Raw genomic sequence first — 21,885 nt, forward strand, 5'->3', positions numbered from 1 at the left:
CAAACTTTCTCACAAATCGTCAGAAATATTGGTTATGTTGAACGTAGAAAAAAAACCACCTCTAAAAATGTGTAAAAGATGGATGAGTGATGTGTCCAGCTTTTGTATTTACACTTACATAACGAGAATGAATACTTTCTCGATGAGGGATGAATACTTGCGTGATGAGAGATGAATACTTGTGCAATGGACAACTCGAAAGTATGTCATCATGGATCTTATTTGAAAGAGAAAATTATGTAGAGCATGATCGTGGTTTTAGATTTGCAAAATTCCTCGCAGATCATCAGAAATATTGGTTAGATTAAACGGAGAAAAAAAATACCTCTAAAAACGTGTAAAAGATGGATAAGTGATGTGTCCAGCTTTTTTATTTGCAATTGTACGATGCGGATGAATACTTTCTCCATGATTTATGAATACATTCTCGATAATGTATAAATACTTGCATGACGAGATATGAATACTTGTGCAACAGATAACTCGAAAATATGTCATCATGAATCTCATTTACAAAAAATATTGTGTAGAAAACATTCGTGATTTTAGATTTACAAAATTTCTCACATATCGTCAGAAATATTGTTTAGATTGAACGAAGAAGAAAAAATCACTTCTAAAAATGTGTAAAAGATGGATGAGTGATGTGTCCAATTTTTGTATTTACACTTGCACGACGATGATGAATACTTGCATGGCAACAAATGAATACTATTTAATCACTTCTAAAAAACATTTGTGATTTTAAATTTGCAAAATTCCTCACAGATCGTCATAAATATTGGTTAGATTGAACGGAGAAAAAAAATCACCTCTAAAAACGTGTAAAAGATAGATGAGTGATGTGTTAAGTTTTTATATTTGCACTTGCACAATGATGATTAATACTTTCTCGATGAGGATGAATACTTGTGTAACGGACAACTCAAAAGTATGTCATCATGGATCTCATTTGAAAGATAAAATTATGTAGAAAACATTCGTGGTTTTAGATTTGTAAATTCCTCACTGATCGTTAGAAATATTGATTACATTGAACAGAGAAAAAAAAACCACTTCTAAAAACGTGTCAAGTTTTTTTTTGTTTTAAATACTTGATATCTTAGGTATGAATACTTGATGTGTTATATATGAATACTTAATACATTATAGATGAATACTTGCGTGCGTCAGTTGTAAAATCTTTCAAATATTAGATGGTCCTCAAATAGTAAGTGGTCCCCTGGGTAGTTAGTAGTTATTCAAGTAGTTAATAACTGGGAGATAAATGGGGGATTGTTACGAGGGAATAGCTAGATGCTCCCTAATTGCAATTTGTATGGATATCAACTCCGTAGTTCTTTTTTATTTCCTTGCATGCTGTATTGCTGTTGAGTGTTGAATATGTTCTGGAGCTTAATTGTGTACTGTATTTAATTGTTTTTGAGGTTCCTTTTTTCTTCTTCTCGTTTTTTGTTCTTCTGGGCCTTCCGGTGATTGGGCCTGTTGCTTCCAAAATATGAATTGTCAAACTATATATGCCATCTAATTACTTTATTGTGTGTTAGTTAAGGGATGGAATAGTCTAATTAACAAGAAATCAGTTTTAGCGAAATTTCTTTAAACAAAATAAATGTACACATATTAGAAACACTATTATAAGCATAAATTACAAGATATGAATGTGTCCCAGTAGGAATGACTAGAATTTCTCCTAATGTTCTCCCGAGTAACTCTACTGTAACCTTGCTACAAAGTACAAACTATAATTTAACGGTGCCACAGATTTTTATAAGCTAATCCAGGCCAGAAAAAAAAAAAGCTGCAGAAATGAGGAAAAAAAATTGATTCACTATATATACAGTATACCAAAAAAAAATAAAAAATTTGATGCCATTTGGCATAATCAATCAGTAAAAGTTTGAGGTTTGCTACATGCAAATAAGAGGAGTCAACACATCATGTGAGTAATATACTGAAAAGTTTTCCTTCTTTTTTATTATCTAATTTCTTCAAGATACAACTAAAAAAAGAGATACCAAAGAGGTAAAAATAAGAAGCAAGGGCCATTATATCACCTCTACCAAAGAAGAATCGACAAGTGCAAATTTAAAGGAAATGTGAGAATTTTTAGAAGAAATGCCACTATGAGATGGATCCCATCACCAGAATGTAATTATTTTTACTCTCAATCAATTTTACAATTAGGCGTAAAATCAGCACACTTATGGCAGAATTGTGTAACAAAGGCTTCTAAGCACCCACAATTTACATTGTGCAATTACCAACAAGATAAGCTGAAGGCAAGATTAAGAGCAAAATACCTTGTGCTTTTACAGTGATCTATAAATTAATAGAGAGAACATTAAATACATGTGCAACAGTGTTCCCTTTAGCATCAGCTATTTCTTTGAGTTAAATATGTCAATACTGGATTAGTAGCGACCATTATTGGCCCCCCAATTGAGAATACACAGTTATACATATTCCCTTCTTTACACAACATTCCTTTAATTTCTGTCGCTGTCATGCTGGGTTCATCAAATTGCACAGTAAAGAATCAATAAATTCAGAGTTCAGAGTTCTACAAAATGTCTGGACCAGTCAAGAGTTGTGCAAAACGGACCAATCAAACTGAAACAAATCTCCCATTTGATAGGCAGGCATATAATTGCTTGTGAATTTGACATTGAAATTAATTTGTACGCAAGATGAAATAAGTCCAAAATAATTAACCGATAAGATAGTGGAATGAAACAACATATCTAACCATATATCAATTAATCCATTCCTAAGAGTACAGTACTTCATTTTAATCCCAAGGCAATGATTTCAATGATTTCCCCATTTCAAGAGTTTCCAAGTTTTCTCGTTTGTGAAATACTGGAAGATATGCATGGTACAACATTTGAAATTTAGAATTCAAATTTCAAATGTTAGTGCGAGTTTACACCCCCAAAAACCAACTTTATATACCCTAAGCCAAAGGGCTATTATTGGAGTCAAGTTGGATGCAACACAACTGCAAGTGAAAAAACAATGAAATCACAAAGAAAATTTAAACTAAATCCAGAATAACCAAATAATATTTCAAATTATAACAAAAAATAATCAGTAAAGAGGTACAAGACTTTAAAATTAATAGCGTAAGGAATTGCCCAAAGTAAATTAATTGATTATCTACATTCCAAGAAGCCATCTTCGACTGCTTTGGCACATCAGTCACTTGTCTTGCCACTTGTCTGCTCCATGAGATCTCTTGCATCTTCGTCTCGCCCCATTTTCAAAAGCAGTTCTAAAATTGGTGCAGAGGCAGCAAAATTGGCTTTCACCCCTTCTTGCTTCATTCTGTTCAACACGCACATAGCCTGATCTACTTTTCTGTTCTTTGCATATGCTGTCAGCAAGGAAGTGTAAGTCGAGAGATCTGGCACTACATGATTGAGTTGCATTCGATCTAAGATTTTCATCACATCATCGATAGTGCCATAATTTGCATAGCCAATAAGTAAAATTTCATATGATACAGTATTTGGTTTTATACCTCCCCTTACCATTAAGTCAAGCAACTTTTGAGCCTCCTTGGTTTGGCCTTGTTTGCACATAGAATCCATCAATGATCCATATGTTACCACATTCGGCAAAAAGCCTCGATCAACCATATCCTTGAAAACTCTAATCGACTCTTTCCAACTGCCTATCTTAGAATATCCATTTATAACACTATTGTATGTAATGAGATCAGGTGTGGCACCTTCATCACGCATATCATATAGTAGTTTTTCTGCCCTGTCAACTTCCCCCTTCTTACAAAGTGCATCCACAATTATAGTGCAAGTGACAGTGTCAGGCAGTAATCCCTTTGAAACCATCTCATTTAGCACCTTCTTTGCCTTTTCTATTTTGTTCATCTTGCAGAGACCATCTATCAGAGTACTATAAGTAAAAACATCAGGATCCTTTCCTCTAGAAATCATATTACATAACAACTCTTCTGCATTTTCAGTTTTCCCCTCCTTGCAAAGTGCATCTATGATGGTATTATAAGTCACAACAGTGGGATCATGTCCTTTAGAAACCATGGACTGCAGCATTTCCACTGCCTTGCCCAATTGCCCTTTCTTGCACAACCCATCCACGAGAGTATTATAGGTCACAACATTAGGTTGAAGTCCTTGAGAAACCATGTAGGATAGCAGTTCCTCTGCCTTCTCAGTATCTCCTTCCTTGCACAGGCCATTAATCAGCGAGTTGCATGTGACTACATTTGGCGCAATACCCTCTGAAAGCATTTGCTCAAACAAACTAAATGCTTTACCAATTGCCCCTTCTTTACAAAGACCATCAATCAGCGAGCTGTACGTAAATACATCTGGTGTAATACCCTTTGAGAGCATTTGGTCAAACAAATTAAATGCATTACTAACTGGGCCTTCTTTACAAAGGCCATCAATAACAGTGTTGTAGGATATCACGTTAGGTGTGCAACGCAGCTTTGGCATTTTGTATAGCAACATGGCTACGGCCTCACTAACCCTATTCTCAGAACAGAGGCCCTTGAGTAGAGGAGTGAAGATGAAAGCATTAGCTCTCTGACCCTCCTTAGTGAATCGCCCTAAGAACATCAACCCAAGTCCCAGATGATTCATACGGATACAGTAGCCGATCAAGACACTATAGGTGCAAACATCGGGTGAGGGTGAAACCCCTTTAGGTTGGGTTAAGCGGTTAAAGAGTGAAAAGACTATTGCATAATGGTTGTTCGAGTTCTTCATACGAGTTAAGGCTGTAAAGAGTTGATTAAAGGAAATGATGGACGGTGCCGGGCTCTTAGCGGCCAGCAAGCGATCAAAAAATTGAAGAGCATCTTTAATAGTAAGGGTGCCCGACCGACAATGTTCTCTTACAAGTGATTCCAGTTGGCGGGTCCCCATGAGAATGTGTTGGAATTGGTCACAACTCCACTTGTAGATGATTGAGTTGAGGCTGTTGGTAGCCTAACAAAATGCAGTGACCGCCCTTGTTCAACTATAATAGTGTCCTAAGAATTTATCAATACATTCCCTACAAAACATAAATGAAAGGATGGTGAATAAATTTTGCATAACATGACTGAGGCAATTGGTACCAACTAGATAGTACTAGTTAGGCATCAATCCAGTACATGATGTCCACCTTTGCCTAAATTGTTGAGGTAACATGCACTAATCGTAAGAACTATCAGAACCCTAATTACCTCATAAACTAGTAAATATTGAATTAAATTAGATGTATCCCACAGAATGGTACTCTTTAGAATGTTATCATTCTTTTTGTTCTTGTATGCTATATTTACTAAACTGGTTGTTGGTTCATAAATCATAACTAAACAATATAGTTGACAAATGACAAGGCAAAGGTGATTTTTGCACGGACTTTTGCTTCTGATTTTAAACAATTTAGGCTCTAACTCAACTTTTTAAAACGATAGAAGACAAAGTTTCATCTTTACTAATTTATAGGGTTAACAACTGCAATTAATTTGTTTTATGTGTTATTTGTCCACTTGGGAAATGAAAGCTAACTTACTTCCCAATGGAAAGGTTAAAACAATTGAATTCATGTAGTGTCTCTTTGGGGCAATTTATCAAGCACCTTGTGCACAGTCAGAGGACTCCTAAATTTTACAAATGCAAGATGAGTGGTCACCTTAGAATTGCTTGTAGAAGATGGAAGGTGCCAGTGCCAGTGCCAGGTACTTTCTTGCGTTAAGCAGGCGGTTGATATATCAAAGAGCGTGTTCAATAGTGAGGGTGCCCGACCAACAGCTTTCTTTTTACAAGTTATCCCTGTTATTTGGAGCAACAAAATTCCTCAGGAGCCTTTTAACAAACAGTTGCAGTGCAAGAGGGAGTTGCGAGAGGAGGTGAGCTGACGGCGGTGTGGCGCTGTGAGTAATTTTGTTGAGTGGGGGAACAAGTAGCTATAGTGGTATTTTCGTAAACTACCTCTGAGATATCTCACCGCGTTAGGGATAGCGCAGGGGCCAGTTATATTTGTGCTTTATGATTCGTGCATAACGGATTTTAACTGTTGATATTTTCCAGAAAGTCACGTCACGCGCGAGAGATATCTCCGAGGATATATGTGAGAGCTTCACCTTTTTTTTTTCATTTTTTATTTATGACTCAGATTACGTCGATAATTTTAGCGTCTTTTAGTTTGATTTGCGGAGAACAGCATTATCTGATTTTTGTTTTCAGCTAATTATCATTTATTGTACTTGGTTGATGATTGCGGTTATTATTTTTTTTTGTCAATCGAGTTTTTCAATCATTGCACATAATTATTATTAAGTTTTATTTGCTTTTCTTAATTCAAATTAGTCCACTGAAATTTTTCATTAATTTTTCACTACGTAAAACCTTACATTACATACTAAAGTCATCATTCATCAATTTTGATGTTATGTCAATTATTAGTTGACTAATTAAAATACCATTCTGAACCAATTTCAAAATATGAAGAAAATGATTGTAAAACTTTGATTGAAGGATGTGAAATATATAATTGTGGAGCTTATTTTGTTCATTGTACATAATTATTTTTTGCCAATTAAAATTTTCAATCAGAGGCTCCAAAGAAAATTCTTATTGACTAATTTGCATAGCCGGTAAGTAAAATTCTAATTGTCCTTTATGATTCGTGCATAACGTATTTGAGATATTTTCCAGAAAGTAACGCGCGGTGAGACATCTCCGAGGATGTGAGACCTTCACCCTTTTTTTATTTTATTTTATTTATGACTCAGATTACGTCGACAAACTTGACCTTTTATTAGTTTGATTTGCACAGAACAACATTATCTGATTTTCGTTTTCGGCTAATTATTATTTATTGTACTTGGCTGACGATTGCGGTTATCATTTTTTTTTTATCAATCAAGTTTAATTATTATTAAGTTTTATTTTATTTTCTTAATTCAAATTTTTTAATTAAGATTTTACTATGTAAAACCTTACATTACTTGCAAAAGAAATTCTAGTTGACTAATTAAATACTAATTTGTAAACCTCAAAAAAAAATTAAATACTAATTTGAACCAATCTCAAAATGTAAAGGATATCATTGTCAAGAAAAAGTAATTCTAGATTTAGTACTATGTCAAGAATGTTGAATGTGCAACAACTAATTTGAAAAATTATATCATATATAAGGATTAAATGTGAAAATGTTGCATCTTGACTATAGTAGATGCTGTGAGGAGTCAAATAGTAAGTTAAACAATGATTCATGTTTTCATTTATGTAAATTAAAAACTATTTTTCTTGATACTTCAAAGTTTATGATTTTTTTTTTAACTTCTAATTTCTTCAAGATATAACTACAAAAATTATTCCAAAGAGGGAAAATAAGAAGCAAGTGCCATTATGTGACCTCCCCTAAATAAGAACCGACGAGTATGAAATTGAAAGAAATGTGAAAATTTTTAGAAAAAAATGCCACTGTGATGTGGATTCCATCACCAGAATCACATGATTGTTACTTCTTACTAAAGCTTTTTTACAACAATGCTCATTCCTTGCTCCAGCAGCCATCTTTACAAATTTAACATATTAGTACTTAAAATGTTGAAGCAATTAAGGTTCTTAAGAGAAATAAAAATACATTTGCCTGATGAATTTCATCAATAGTATATGATAATTAGGATCATGAACTACATATGTAATCATATTTCAATTAATCCATTCCTAACAGGTATGCAAATAATCAGAGGGAGATTTTTAAGTTCTATAGCACAGGATCCGAAATTCATAATATCAAATATCATTTACCATGAATTGTAAAGACATGTCCAGTCTTTTTATAAAAGCAGTTTGTACCCATATTACCAGACCCCTCTTTTCAGAAAACTACATATATGATTGCCATTTGGACCATATGATTTCAATCGAACAGTACAGTACTTCATTTTAAGTGCCAAGGCAGAGGAAAAGTATAAAGGACAAAAACTTAATTTTGTGGCTTCTGTAATTAGTAAACATACACTAATGAATACATAAATACCTTTGGGACAGAGGTAGGAAGAGATCATTTGTAAGTAGTTTCCAAATGTTATCATTTCTCAAAGAGTTTGCATCTTTTAGTCCCTCTCTGTAAATTTCTCCAATGGCAAGGGCTGCATAGAAAAAATTAAGATGTTAGTTTTTTTCACTCAAGCAGCAGAAAGGAATACCTGATGAGCAATCTGGCCAAAGCAGAGGAAGTGTTGTGCACTATGCAATGTGCCAAGTTTAGGCATTTTATTAAACACCATGGCTACGGCCTCACTAATCCTATTCTGAGAACAAAGGCCCTTAAGTAGTGGATTGAAGATGTTAGGTTCAGGTCTCTGCCTGCCCTTAATAAATCGCCCCAAGAAAACCAAGCCTAGTCTCGGCTGATTCATTCGGATACAGTAGCTGATCAAGACACTATAGGTGCAAACATTGGGTGACGGTGAGACCCCTCCTGATTGGGTCCAGCGGTTGAAGAGTGAAAAGACAGTTGCATAATGGTTGTTTGAGTTCTTCATACGAGTTAAGGCTGTAAAGAGTTGGGTAAAGGAATAGATGGACGGTGCCGGGTTCTTAGCAGCCAACAAGAGATCAAAAAAGTGAAGAGCATCTTTAATAGTAAGAGTGCCCGACCGATAACATTCTTTTACAAGTAATTCCAGCTGGCGAGTCCCCATGGCCATGGGATGAAATGGTTACAACTCCACCTGTTTGTATCAGGTATAACTTATAAGACTAGGGGCAGCCTCAAAACTGCTTCTAGAATATGGATAGATACACCTACTTCTAGAGGTCAGCTGCAAGAGCCTTACTGAAGGTGTGCTACGATTTATCAAAGATTACCTACAAGATAAAACATGAAGGCATGGTGAATAGATTTTTTGCATAAAGGGCCCAAGTCTTGCAGGTCAGTACAATAAGTACCACACTAAGTACTGTTAGGTTATGCCCTGTTGTGTTACAAGGTGTTAGTAAAGGGCAGTAAAGTTCAAGTTGAACTCTGCCAAAAGGGCTTTTTGGTCATCTTTTCTTGCTAGGGATTTGATGAATGAGCAAAGTGATCTAAAGAATCAAGAAGCATCAAATGACTAAAAAGCTTGAAAACAATAAACACACTAAATGTAGCAAAAAAGCTGCATAGGAAACCCCTATTTACTAAATTAATTTTTCCTAATCAGTCCACTTATATACAAATTAACAAGCCTGTATTACGTGTGAAACAAACTTCAACATTAGATTCTAGTAATTAATTGGGACTGTTTTTGTTGACTTTTGGTTCACTTGACAAATCGGTGCATGGTTGAGGCTCTGCTAGAAGGGCTATAACCATCCCAAAAAGGTGATGCCTCTAGAATTGGTACAACAGGACTTATACCAGAGTCAAGGCCTCTTAAAATTTACAAATGACACCAACCTTACTTATGCCTCCAAGAAACCAATACTCTTAAGAAAGTGAATTAAACTGACTCAATTGAATGCTTAACATTGACCATGCAAGTACTGACCAGCACATGGAGGTACAAGGCATGATCAGCTAAGAAAAACTGGTAATGATTCTAATAACGGGAAATACTTGATCCAAAAATGAAACCCAGTTAAATGCATCCAAAAGTACAACCAGCTGCCTTCTCCATTCGTTGTTATTTTCCATTAGTTTGGCTCTAACCCCACTTGATGCATAATTTACCACATGTATAGGGGTCCTAACTGTAATCAATCTCTACCTTATTTCTCAAATTAATAGAAATAACAAAGAATAATTTCCCTTCAATGAATCAAAATTAGATCCCATACTGAAAAACTATTTGGGACATTTCATCAAGTAACTTGTGTGCACGATCAGGGATTCCTAAATGGTACATTCATGTTCACAAATGCAGTACAAATACAGATATTAAATTGAGGGAACCAAGAGTTCTCCACCCAGATCTATCAAAAGGCTAAATTTATGGAGTTAATGCAAATTACCTAAAGTTGCTGATGTATCAAGATATAATTTCACCACTATGCTTGCAAATTAATAATGATTCTGTTAAAGCGAAATACTTGGTCGAAATATGAATTAGTCTGACATGATAATTACGATATAATTTCACCACTTAGCTTGCAACCTTTCAACTATGCAGTAATAGCACAAATCCTAAATTTTTTGAGAACCCTAATAATATCATAAAACTAGTAACTATTTTAATAAACAGAATGGCACTCTGTGTGTGTTGTGATTCTCTTTTTTTTTTTGTATCCATGGACTTTTGCTTGTTCAAAAGTAATAGACAGTGATGCATAAGTACCACAATTTTACGGTCCTAAATGATACTCAATTTATGCCTTGTTTCTCAATTTGATAGAAACAGTAAAGAATATTCTCAATTTGATAGTGTAAGTCTCTTTGGGACATTTCATCAAGTAACTTGTGTGCACAGTCAGGGATTACCAAATGGTAAACTCATGTTCACAAATGTAGTACCAAATACAGAAGATCTTAAATTGAGGGAACAAAAGAGTTGAAGCTGCTTGGAGCAACAAAACTTCTCAGGAGCATTTTGACAAACAGTTGAAGTGCAAGAGAGACTTGAGAGAGGAGGTGAGCTGAGAGTAGAGAGGAGGCAGACAGGAGCTGAGAGGAGAGAACGAGGCGGCGATGGGGGGGAAGTACTTTGGTCAGATTTTAAAGCAACCCTTGCTTTAATCGGAAATGAAACAATACAACAAGAGATGCGGTAGGAGAAATGTTACAACAACTGATTTTAAAGCAAGAAGCTAAAAGCCCAATTAGGTCGGTAGAAGAAATCTTTTAATTTGATTGGCAATAACTTCAATTGGAGGCCCTGGGATGCTGAGAAGGAAGCCATCATCAATTTAATCGTTTTTTTTTTTTTCTGCTAATTATTGTACTGGGTCGGATATTTTATTGCATTCATTTCTTTAAATTTTTGTTCAATCAAGTTTTTCAATTATTAAACGTAATAATTTTATTAAATTTTAGTTATTTTTCTTAATTCAATTTGCCCTCTAAAATTATTAATTACGAATAAGTCTTGAATATTACGGAAAAATAATAAAATAATTGACAGGCTTAAATGAACAAGAGTTCTGAAACTTGACTAAAAACAATAATTGAGGGGCTTAGCAAACTCCTTTATTTTCAAAAGTAGCTTAGGAAAAAAAAAATATTAACTTTAGTTTACACTTAATTGTTCTGTGAAATCATACTACCTACTTTAGTTTACACTTAATTGGGTTCGAATCATCAGAAATAAAAGCTCCTCCCCAAACTGGGCCTCTTTGGACATTTATGGGCCTAATAAATTGACTAATAAAAACTGTTCAATACTAGATGATATAAATTTTGTTTACAATTTTATCTAATATTTTTTTTTATCTTTTATCTACTCCAATAGCACTTTAAAACCGTTCAAATCTAGATTTACATTTAATTTTCTCACGGAGCAAATTCTTTCTATACATTCGGTGTTCTTCAAATATGGTGCACCATCTCATTATTTTCATGATCTAATATCTGCAATAAACAAGAGATCAAATACAAATTATAAAATGACTAATGCCATTATAATATTATTGGTACTCAATTTATTCTTTGGTATTATGAACAGAGTTAAAAAAGGTTAAAAAAAAATCTTGACGGACATAATAAGCACCGTAATCTAAGTTCGAACAGTAATTAATACTTCTAACAAAAGTTATGCACTGCTCCATGTCGACATTGTTAATCAATTACTAATTTGTTTTCTAGTGTTTTTTTTTTTTCTACCTTGTATCATTTTCTAATTCCTATGCAAATTTACAATTTTCTATTCCCACCACCAAAAAAAAAAGAAAAAAGAATGAGATGAAAAAGAGACTCACATGGCAATGGTACACATATCGCGGTTCAGCCGTCGGGTCAAACGGAAACTTCTTGTCAGCCGATATTGACCTTAACTGTACCAAAATCCTTGTTACAACAATTTTCCAACCCTCTCATGTCGTACCACTTTGCGTTTTCTCATGGCATCTCTATCACCGGAGTCAGATGCCACATGGATGAATTTTATACGTCTTATCTATCTATTTATTTATTTTACGTCTTTAATGATGGTCAAAGGAGATGAATGGTTGTCTTAAGATTAATTTCATATGAGTTTAGTTAGCAATGTTGGGTGACAAAATGTTACAATTATAAGGTTTGAATGTCTCTTTTGCTTTTGATCAATGGCCAAATTCTCAAGATGACAACAATTATTACACGGCTAAACTCTCTTGCCGATTAAATGTTTTTGAGGCCAGTAACTAACAATTTTGCAAGTTGCAGCTCAAGTCCTTGCTCTTCAAAAACAAAGAATTCTTACAGAGATTTTGATTAGTCCCAAATCCTGAAACAAGATGAGTATTTATAGAGGATTTTCAAGGTAAATTTTGCAGTATCAAACAAATTAAAACAGTCAAATACTTTTTGGACAAATATTTCACCAAGTCTCATTCTACGGCAACTTGTAATAAAACGCCTCTGCAGTACTTACTAAGACATCCAGTGGCATTGATAAGACAACACATCATATTCACCAGTTTGATTAGTTGGCAAATACCAACGCATAATTGGAGCCCTCGATCTTTAATATGTAAATTTGTAGGGGATCGCACACAATGAACCCAATTTATAGAATATAAAATAAAAGTTGGGAGGATAAGATACATTAACTGGTAAAATCAAATAACGGCTCAAAGATCATTTCACAGAGAACTAAACATCACTCAAATCCAATAATAGAGTAATATGCACCAGAGCAATACAAGCCCTTCAGTTAAATAGAGTAGTGAAATGCCCAAATTACATAAAATAATTATCCAAATTCAAATGAGTTATCTTTAACCAAACTCAGCACTTCAATCATTAGTCATACTAATTGTCTGGTCCATTAGATCTCTCGCATCATCATCTCGTCCCATTTTCAAAAGAAGTTCTAAAACCGGTGCAGATGCAGCTAAATCGGGTTTCACCCCTTCTAGCTTCATTTTGTTCAGCACACTCATAGCCACATCTACTTTTCTGCTCTTAGCATATGCTTTGAGCAAGGAAGTGTAAGTAGAGAGATCTGGTGCTACATGATTGAGTTGCATTCTATCTAAGATTTTCATCACATCATCGATAGTGCCATAATTTGCATAGCCGATAAGTAAAATTCTATATGATACAATATCTGGTTTTATACCTCCCCTTACCATTAAGTCAAGCAACCTTTCAGCTTCCTTACCTTGTCCTTGTTTGCACAAAGAATCCATCATTGATCCAAAAGTTAACTCATCCGGCAAAAAGCCTCGATCAATCATATCCTTGAAAACCCTAATCGACTCTTTCCAACAGCCTAGCTTAGAATATCCATTTATAACACTAGTATATGTGATAAGATTAGGTGTGGCACCTAGATCAATCATATCATACAGTAGTTTCTCTGCCCTGTCAGTTTCCCCCCTCATACAAAGTGCATTGACAATTATATTGCAAGTCACAGTGTTAGGCAATATTCCCTTCGAAACCATCTCATTTAGTAACTTCTTTGCCTTTTCTGATTTGTTCATCTTGCAAAGCCCATCTATAAGAGTATTATAGGTTCGAACATTAGGATTTGTACCTCTAGAAATCATATTACATAGCAACTCTTCTGCGTTTTCAGTTTCCCCCTCTTTGCAAAGTGCATCTATGATGGTATTATAAGTCACAACAGTGGGATCATGTCCTTTAGAAACCATGGACTGCAGCATTTCCACTGCATTGCCTAATTGCCCTTTCTTGCACAACCCATCCACGAGAGTATTATAGGTCACAACATTAGGTTTAAGTCCTTGCGAAACCATGTAGGACAGCAGTTCCTCGGCCTTCTCAATATCTTCTTCCTTGCACAGGCCATTAATCAGTGAGTTGTATGTGACTACATCTGGCGCAATACCCTCTGAAAGCATTCGCTCAAGCAAACTAAATGCTTTACTAATTGCGCCTTCTTTACAAAGGCCGTCAATCAGTGAGCTGTATGTGAATACATCTGGTGCAATACCCTTCAAGAGCATTCGGTCAAACAAACTAAATGCTTTACTCACTTGACCTTCTTTACAAAGACCATCAATAACAGTGCTGTAGGAGATCACGTTAGGTGCGCAACCCAGCTTTGGCATTTTGCAGAGCAACATGGCTACGGCCTCACTGCTCTTGTTTTCATAACAGAGACCCTTGAGTAGCGAAGTGAAGATAAAAGCATCAGCTCTCTGGCCCTCTCTAATGAACCGTCCAAAGAAAACCAAGCCTAGTCTCGGCTGATTAATTAGAATACAGTAGCTGATCAAGACAATATAGGTGCAAACATTGGGAGACGGTGAGACCCCTCTTGATTGGATCCAGCGGTTAAAAAGTGAAAAGACAGTTGCATAATAGTTGTTGGAGTTCTTCATACGAGTTAAGGCTGTAAATAGTTGATTAAATGAATAGATGGATGGTGCCGGGTTTTTAGCAGCCAGCAATAGATAAAAAAAGTGAAGAGCATCTTTAATAGTAAGTGTGCCCGACCGATAACGTTCTTTTACAAGTAATTCCAGCTGGCGGGTCCCCATGGCCATGGGATGAAATGGTTACAATGGACAGGTACACCTGCAAGATTAGGGGCAACTTCAACACTGCTTCTAGAATATGTATAAATACACCTGTTTGTTTAACTTGGGTGGACAGAAATGTAGAGAGGTTAGCTGCAAGGGCCTTATCTACAAAACAAAAAAAATGAAAGAATGGTGAGTATATTTTGCATAAAATGCTAAAGTATTGCAGGTCAGTACAATAGGTACCCCACTAAGTACTGTTAGGTTATGCCCTTTTGTGTTAGGAGGTGTTATAAAGGGCAGGAAAGTTCAAGTCGTACTCTGCCAGAAGGGCTTTTTGGTCTTTTTTTTTTTGCTAGGGACTTGGTGAATAAGCAAAGTGTTCTAAAGAATCAAGAAACAACAAATGACTAAAAGCTTGAAAACAATAAATTAATTGTTTTCTAATCAGTTAATTCTCTTATACAAATTCACAAGCCTGTAGCCTATAGTACCCAAATTGACATTTGTAGCAGCTTCGCAATTAATTGTTAAACTGCAGTTGTTTCCTTTTCAGTGGCAAGTTGCAGGCTTTCGGTAATACCATTGCAAAATTGGTCAGAATTTATCAGACCAGACTAAGCAAATAAATTCAATGCCTTGACACTTTTAAGAGCTGATTTCAAACACAATTTAATGATTTACGGTCAGTTATAGGGTTCCAGTCAACCCAAAATAGAGAAAAAAGGACTTATACCAGTATGAAGATAATCGATCAAAGGAAGGTCTCGATCTAACGCCTCTTCCTCATCCCGGAGACTGCAACATTCAACATTCAATTTAGTTTTGCTTTTGCGACAAAAAGTTTAAGAAAAATAGAGACAGAACAGTTTACCTAAAGAGATGAGGCGACGCGACAGAGGAGAGGCGGCACACGGGAGAGTTGAGTAGAAAGAGGTGGCGAAGAGGGAGGTAGTCAGGTAGGGTAAGTAGAATAGAGAGAGGCGGCGAAGAGGGAGTAGAGACTGTAGAGTTGGAGCGGGAGGTGTGTGTGAGAGTAAGAGAGGGATGACACATGACAGAGATCAATCCGTCTGGGTCTGGGCTAAACAAACGGGTTAGAGTTTCAGCTGATAAACGGGCCGTCTCAAATCCCCAAAATTCAGCCCGTTTAAGAAAATAAAAATTCTGAAACTCGAGTATTACAAATATAGCTACACAAATAATACATATAATACTTGTACGCATCTCACCGTAATCCTTATAACATGCAAGTTAATGCGAAATTCCATCACTTTTTATTGCCTAATAATTAATTGTAAAATCAATTGTAGTTAATTAAAATTGTGAGATTTCTATTTACCAATAAGATAAGAAGAATATCAAACCAAAAGTGTATTAATTCAATGCTGCTCTGAGTACTATACATCTCAAATTACACCAAGAAGGAAGTTTGTGCTCAAACTTCCTCCATGCTGCATTAGAGACTTCTTTCACCGATTTGTGCAAAGTTGCCTCCATTGTTTGCTCCAGCTTGACTATTCTATTCTATGACCCATTTTCGTCTCAACCCATTGCCAAACTCTCTGTGCATACAACATGTAAACATTAGATAGATTGCTGATTCTGTGGTTGATGTCTGACACATGACACAACTAATCGTGCATTCAATCTTTCTTTTTACCAAAACATCTTGGTTTTACCATTTTATCATGATATTATTTTATTAAATATTAAATTAAATAGTTCATTCGTTGGAATTCCTATAGCGTTTTATGCATACTCATACCGTTTCTAATTTTCCTTTTTGGATTATTTTTAGGGTTTTTCTTCCATGTTGAGATACAATTTAGGACGAAAATATTACTTTGTCATGTAGCGTTGTTTCCTCGTGTTCCCTGGTCTTTCTTTAACTTTTCTTCACAATTTTAGTTTGTGAAATAATAAAAAATGAGTTGAACAATTCGACCACGTCCTCTCCCAATTTTTTTTAAGCGCCTAAGTAACTTTTTCATCTAAAATGTATTTTTGAATTGCCTAAAATTGTGCGAGGCTAATTTTGAAAGCAAAGAAATATTTGAGTTCCTGCCATAAGCAAGACTTTACATAAGAATATTATAGTTGGATCAATTTGACTGTTTGAAGAGGTAGTTCATAAATTGACTGTTTGGATCAATTTTCTAAGAAAATTACGCTGATTTATTTAGAAAAAACCAGTGTAAAATTCATAAAGACCAAGTCCTCCAAAGAAAATAACCTAGCTCTCCAAAGCAAATCGAATCAGCGTTTGCCACGGGCTTCCCCTAAAAAAAAATAAAAAATAAAATAAAATAAGACAAAAATCAGCGTTTACCAGAATATGACAATGTCATAATTTATAAAGACTTCGAATTGTAAACACAACATTTGTAATTACTAGCAATGACAACCAACCAAATTTACATACCAAAGCAATAGTAAACAACAAATACTAGCTGGTTCATTCCAAGCATAATCAAGTAAATAGAAAGCACACATTAAAACAATAAATAACTTAATTAGCAAACATATTCATTCCAAGGATGCAAAAGTTACAAAAAACATATTTTAATTTAAAAGGCCAACAAAATTTTAAAAAACAAAAGGTAACAACTACAGTACTAATTCCCAGCAGAACAAATAAAATTGGACAGATATTTCACAAAGTCTCATTTCTACTACAACTTGTAATAAAACGCCTCTGCAGTACATACTAAGACATCCAGTGGCATTGATGATACAACACATCATATTGACCGGCATTTGCTTAGTTGGCAAATACCAACGTTTAATTGGAGCCCTCTTTATTATGTAAACTTGTAGGGGATCGCACCCAATGAACCCAATTTATAGAATATAAAATATAAGTTGGGGAGGATGATTTCAAAGAGAATTAAAATAATGGCTCAGCTATCATTTCAAAGAGAATTACAAGCCCTTCAGTTAAATAGAGTAATGAAATGCCCAAAGTACATAAAATGATTACCTAGTTTAAAAAAAGCAATCTTCAACCAAACTCAGCACTTTAATCATTTGTCTTACTAATTGTCTGCTCCATGAGATTTCTTGCATCATCATCTCGTCCCATTTTCAAAAGCAGTTCTAATATTGATGCAGAGGCAGCTATATCGGGTTTCACTCCTTCTTGCTTCATTCTGTTCAACACACACATAGCCTGATCTACTTTTCTGTTCTTTGCATATGCTTTCAGCAAGGAAGTGTAAGTCAAGAGATCTGGCGCTACATGATTGAGCTGCATTCTATCTAAGATTTTCATCACATCATCGATAGTGCCACAATTTGCATAGCCGGTAAGTAAAATTCCATATGATACAGTATCTGGTTTTATCCCTCCCTTATACATCAAGTCGAGCAATTTTTGAGCTTCCTTGATTTGGCCTTGTTTGCACAAAGAATCCATCATTGATCCATAAGTAACCTCATCCGGCAAAAAGCCTCGATCAATCATATCCTTGAAAACTCTAATCGACTCTTTCCAACAGCCTAGCTTAGAATATCCATGTATAACACTAGTATATGTGAAAAGATCAGGTGTGGCACCTTTATCAAGCATATCATACAATATTTTCTCTGCCCTGTCAGGTTCCCCCCTCTTGCAAACTGCATCCACAATTATATTGCATGTCACAGTGTCAGGCGATATTCCCTTTGAAACCATCTCATGCAGCAACTTCTTTGCCTTTTCTAATTTGCCCAACTTGCAGAGCCCATCTATCAGAGTACTATAGGTTCGAACATTAGGATCTGTACCTCTAGAAATCATATTACATAGCAACTCTTCTGCGTTTTCAGTTTCTCCCTGCTTGCATAGAGCATCTATGATGCTATTATAAGTCACAACATCGGGATCATGTCCTTTAGAAACCATGGACTGGAGCATTTCCACTGCCTTGCCCAATTGCCCTTTCTTGCACAACCCATCCACGAGAGTATTATAGGTCACAACATTAGGTTTAAGTCCTTTAGAAACCATGTAGGACAACAATTCCTCTGCCTTCTCAGTATCTCCTTCCTTGCACAGGCCATTAATCAGTGAACTGTATGTGATTACATTTGGCACAATACCCTCTGAAAGCATTCGCTCAAACAAACTAAATGCTTTACTAATTGCGCCTTCTTTACAAAGGCCGTCAATCAGTGAGCTGTACGTGAATACATCTGGTGCAATACCCTTTGAGAGCATTCGGTCAAACAAACTAAATGCTTTACTCACTTCACCTTCTTTACAAAGACCATCAATAACAGTGCTGTAGGAGATCACATCAGGTGTGCAACCCAGCTTTGGCATTTTATTGAAAGCCATGGCTACAGCCTCACTAATCCTATTATGAGAACAAAGGCCCTTAAGTAGTGGATTGAAGATGCTAGGTTCAGCTCTCTGCCCGCCCTTAATAAACCGCCCCAAGAAAACCAAGCCTATTCTCGGCCGATTCATTCGGATACAGTAGGAAATCAAGATACAATAGGTGTAGATATTGGGTGAGGCAGAGACCCTTCTAGGTTGGGTCAAGCGGTTAAAGAGGGCAAAGACAGTTGCATAATGGTTGTCCGAGTTCTTCATACGAGTTAAGGCTGTAAAGAGTTGATTAAAGGAATAGATTGATGGTGCCGGGTTCTTAGCGGCCAGCAAGTGATCAAAAAATTGAAGAGCATCTTTAATAGTAAGGGTACCCGAGCGACAATGTTCTTTTAGAGCTAGTTCCAATTGGTGGATCACCATGGTCGTGTGTTTCAATTGGTCAAAACTCCACTTGTAGATGATGATTCACTTGAGGCTGTTGGTAGCCTCAGAAAATAAATGGGGTCCTAAAAATTAATCAATACATTCCCTACAAAACACAAATGAAAGAACAGTGAATATAATTTTGCATAACATGGCTGAGGTAATAGAAATCAGAACAATACTAGTTAGGCATCAGTCCAGTACGTGATGTGCATCTTTGTTTAATAGTGATGTACAATGCAAATAGTCAAACACGAATAGAAGAAGTTTTTCAGGTTGGTACAATTTCAATCAGATCAGCTACCATTACTGCTGGGTACTACCAGATGCCTTTTTTTTGTGTTATACAGTGTCATAATCATTCGTTGTATTTTTTATCCATACTAAGATGGGCTTGGTTGAGGGAAGTGAAGGTCAAGTTGGGCTCTTCCCGAAGGGTATTTTGATCATTTTTTCTGGTTAGGGATTTTGTCTGTGATAAGGCAAGGAATGAAGAAGCAACAAGAGACTCAAAACTTGAAAAATAATAAATCATAGTATCAGACTAAATGTAGCTAAAGGCTAAATAGAGAACTCCCTATTAACTTAATTATTGTTGCAGCTCGATACTCTTATAGCAGTAATTACTGAGCTTGCAGTGGTCCAAATCAGACAAATTTTGACTTCGTGAACCAGATTTTAGTAATTACTTGGATCTTTTTGTGTTTGCCTCTCACAAATTAGGAAAAAAGAATCCTAATACCATCATAATTTATGTCCCAACAAACTAATTCCTCCTCATGGAGATAATTAAACGAAAGAAAACTAAAGATCAAAATTAACCTTACAAATTGGATATGTGGCAGCAGATAGTGTGCATGCACAGTGATAACCAGCACATGTCGGTACCAAACTTGATCAGCTCAATTGCAAAATAACCTGAGATTGGAATCCTTGATTGGAAACTGGTACTGTATCCTGCTCGTAAAGAAATTTTTCTTTAGAGAATACTTTATCAAATAATGAATTGCCTTTACATTATTTAATTTATTATTATGTCATTATTATGCTTGTAAACTTCAAACTAAGTTTAGATGCTGTGAGGTAACATGCACTAATCCTAAGAACTATCAGAACCCTAATTACCTCATAAACTAGTAAATATTCAAATAAATTAGATGTATCCTTCAAAATGGTACTCTTAGTGTGTTCTTATTCTTTTATTTTTTTGTATTCAATATTACTAAACTGGTCATTGGTTCATAACCTAAACCACTATTTTCCTTCCTAAATAATCGAGCTTCACTTATAGTCGACAAGGCAAAAGATGCCTTTTGCATGAGCTTTTGCTTCTTAGTTTCAACAATTTAGGCTCTAACTCAACTTTCTAAAAAAGATACAAGAGAAAGTTTCATAATTACCAATTTATAGGGTTAACAACTGCAATTAATTAGTTTTATGTGTTATTTCTCCATTTGGGAAATGAAAACTAAATTACTTCCCAATGGAAAGGTTCAAACAATTGAATTCATGTACTCTCTTTGGGACAATTTATCAAGCACCTCCTCGTGCACAGTGAGAGGACTCCTAAATTTTACAAATGCAGTACCAAATACAGGACCAAGAATTTGAGGGGAAAAAAACACCATAATCAATCCAGGTGCTAAATTACTGGCCTAAAGGAAGTGGCAGAGGTGTTACCATGGTAAAGAGAGACTAGTATGTCTTCTTCATTCTTGCATTTCAGAGAACATGGTTTAAAGAGAGACTTGAAAACGTGTACGAATCGTAGCAATCAAAATCTGCTGCTGGAAGCGAGAATATATCTCAAGAACATTTTCACAAACACTTGACATGCAAGAGAGTTCTATTATACCACTTTGAAGAAGGAAGAGAGAGTAGCTGGGGATTGGGGTAAGAGAGGAATTTGTAGCTCAGAATGGTATTCCTAGTGTGCGTAAGATGACTAAATAGGTTGGTGGCTCATATAGTTGACTACATTGCAATGCATCCCAAGGATTAATCAGGTGTTTGTACAAGTATACAATGGCCAATTTTCACAATAACCCAACTTTTTAATAAAATAAATAGTGGATGGTGATGCTTAACTTAATTTATTACCAGATTTATAGGGGTCATAACTGTAATCAATTGGTTATATGCCGTGTGGGTGTTAGGGTACTTCCCATCCCATGAAAAGACTTGACATATTGAATTCAAGAGTGCAACGTCTGAGGACATTTTGCCAAGCAACTTGCATGCATAGTCACCACGGTCTACAAAGGTGCTAAATTTCAGGTCTAAATGTAAAGCACCTAAAGAATCACTTACCACAGTTAGGGAGAGCCTAGTCTGTCTTGATTCATTTGGAAGAGCAACAAGTATAACACGTGGTGCTTGGAGCGACAATACTTCTAAGGAGCATTTTGACAAACATTTGGAGTGCAAGAGAGTTTTGAGAGAGGGGGTAAGATGACAGCAGAGGAAAACAAGAGTTGCGGTGGGGTGCTGGGAGCCTGGGAGTAATTTTAGTTCAGTGGGGGAAGAAGTTAGAAGTAGAGTGGTAGT

General features: G+C 35.7%; 3 protein-coding genes across 6 annotated transcripts in view; all 3 read right to left on the reverse strand.

Annotated features, from left to right (window-relative positions):
* Positions 1–3,122: 3,122 nt before the first annotated feature.
* LOC144556837 (uncharacterized) overlaps positions 3,123–21,885 on the reverse strand; it is a 75,698-nt gene continuing 56,935 nt past the window's right edge. Inside the window, exons 2-3 of one of the 4 annotated variants that reach the window (XM_078305309.1) lie at positions 20,166–20,295; positions 3,123–5,043 (exon numbers count right to left, since the gene is read on the reverse strand). In XM_078305309.1, the coding sequence (XP_078161435.1) occupies positions 3,198–4,913 (1,716 nt within the window). In that variant the 5' untranslated portion in view covers positions 4,914–5,043; positions 20,166–20,295 and the 3' untranslated portion in view covers positions 3,123–3,197. Of the gene's footprint in view, positions 5,044–5,667; positions 5,892–20,160; positions 20,296–21,885 lie in introns of those variants that run through there. The other 3 variants (XM_078305308.1, XM_078305310.1, XM_078305307.1) reach the window with 3 other exon arrangements.
* LOC144556834 (uncharacterized) lies at positions 12,586–14,663 on the reverse strand. The gene has a single exon (XM_078305300.1). The coding sequence runs from the start codon at positions 14,619–14,621 to the stop codon at positions 12,900–12,902; it is 1,722 nt and encodes a 573-aa protein (XP_078161426.1). The 5' UTR covers positions 14,622–14,663; the 3' UTR covers positions 12,586–12,899.
* Positions 17,193–20,082, reverse strand: LOC144556840 (uncharacterized). The gene is made up of 2 exons (XM_078305314.1): positions 19,723–20,082; positions 17,193–19,444 (listed from the first exon to the last, which is right to left on the reverse strand). The coding sequence occupies exon 2, from the start codon at positions 19,333–19,335 to the stop codon at positions 17,620–17,622; it is 1,716 nt and encodes a 571-aa protein (XP_078161440.1). The 5' UTR covers positions 19,336–19,444; positions 19,723–20,082; the 3' UTR covers positions 17,193–17,619.

This window comes from Carex rostrata, chromosome 7, assembly GCF_964058835.1.
Source record: "Carex rostrata chromosome 7, lpCarRost1.2, whole genome shotgun sequence".
Classification (NCBI taxonomy): domain Eukaryota; kingdom Viridiplantae; phylum Streptophyta; class Magnoliopsida; order Poales; family Cyperaceae; genus Carex; species Carex rostrata.

Coding starts and splice junctions, on each gene's coding strand:
- LOC144556834 (XM_078305300.1), bottom strand. CDS start 14,621: ATGGCCATGGGGACCCGCCAGCTGGAATTACTTGTAAAAGAACGTTAT.
- LOC144556840 (XM_078305314.1), bottom strand. CDS start 19,335: ATGGTGATCCACCAATTGGAACTAGCTCTAAAAGAACATTGTCGCTCG.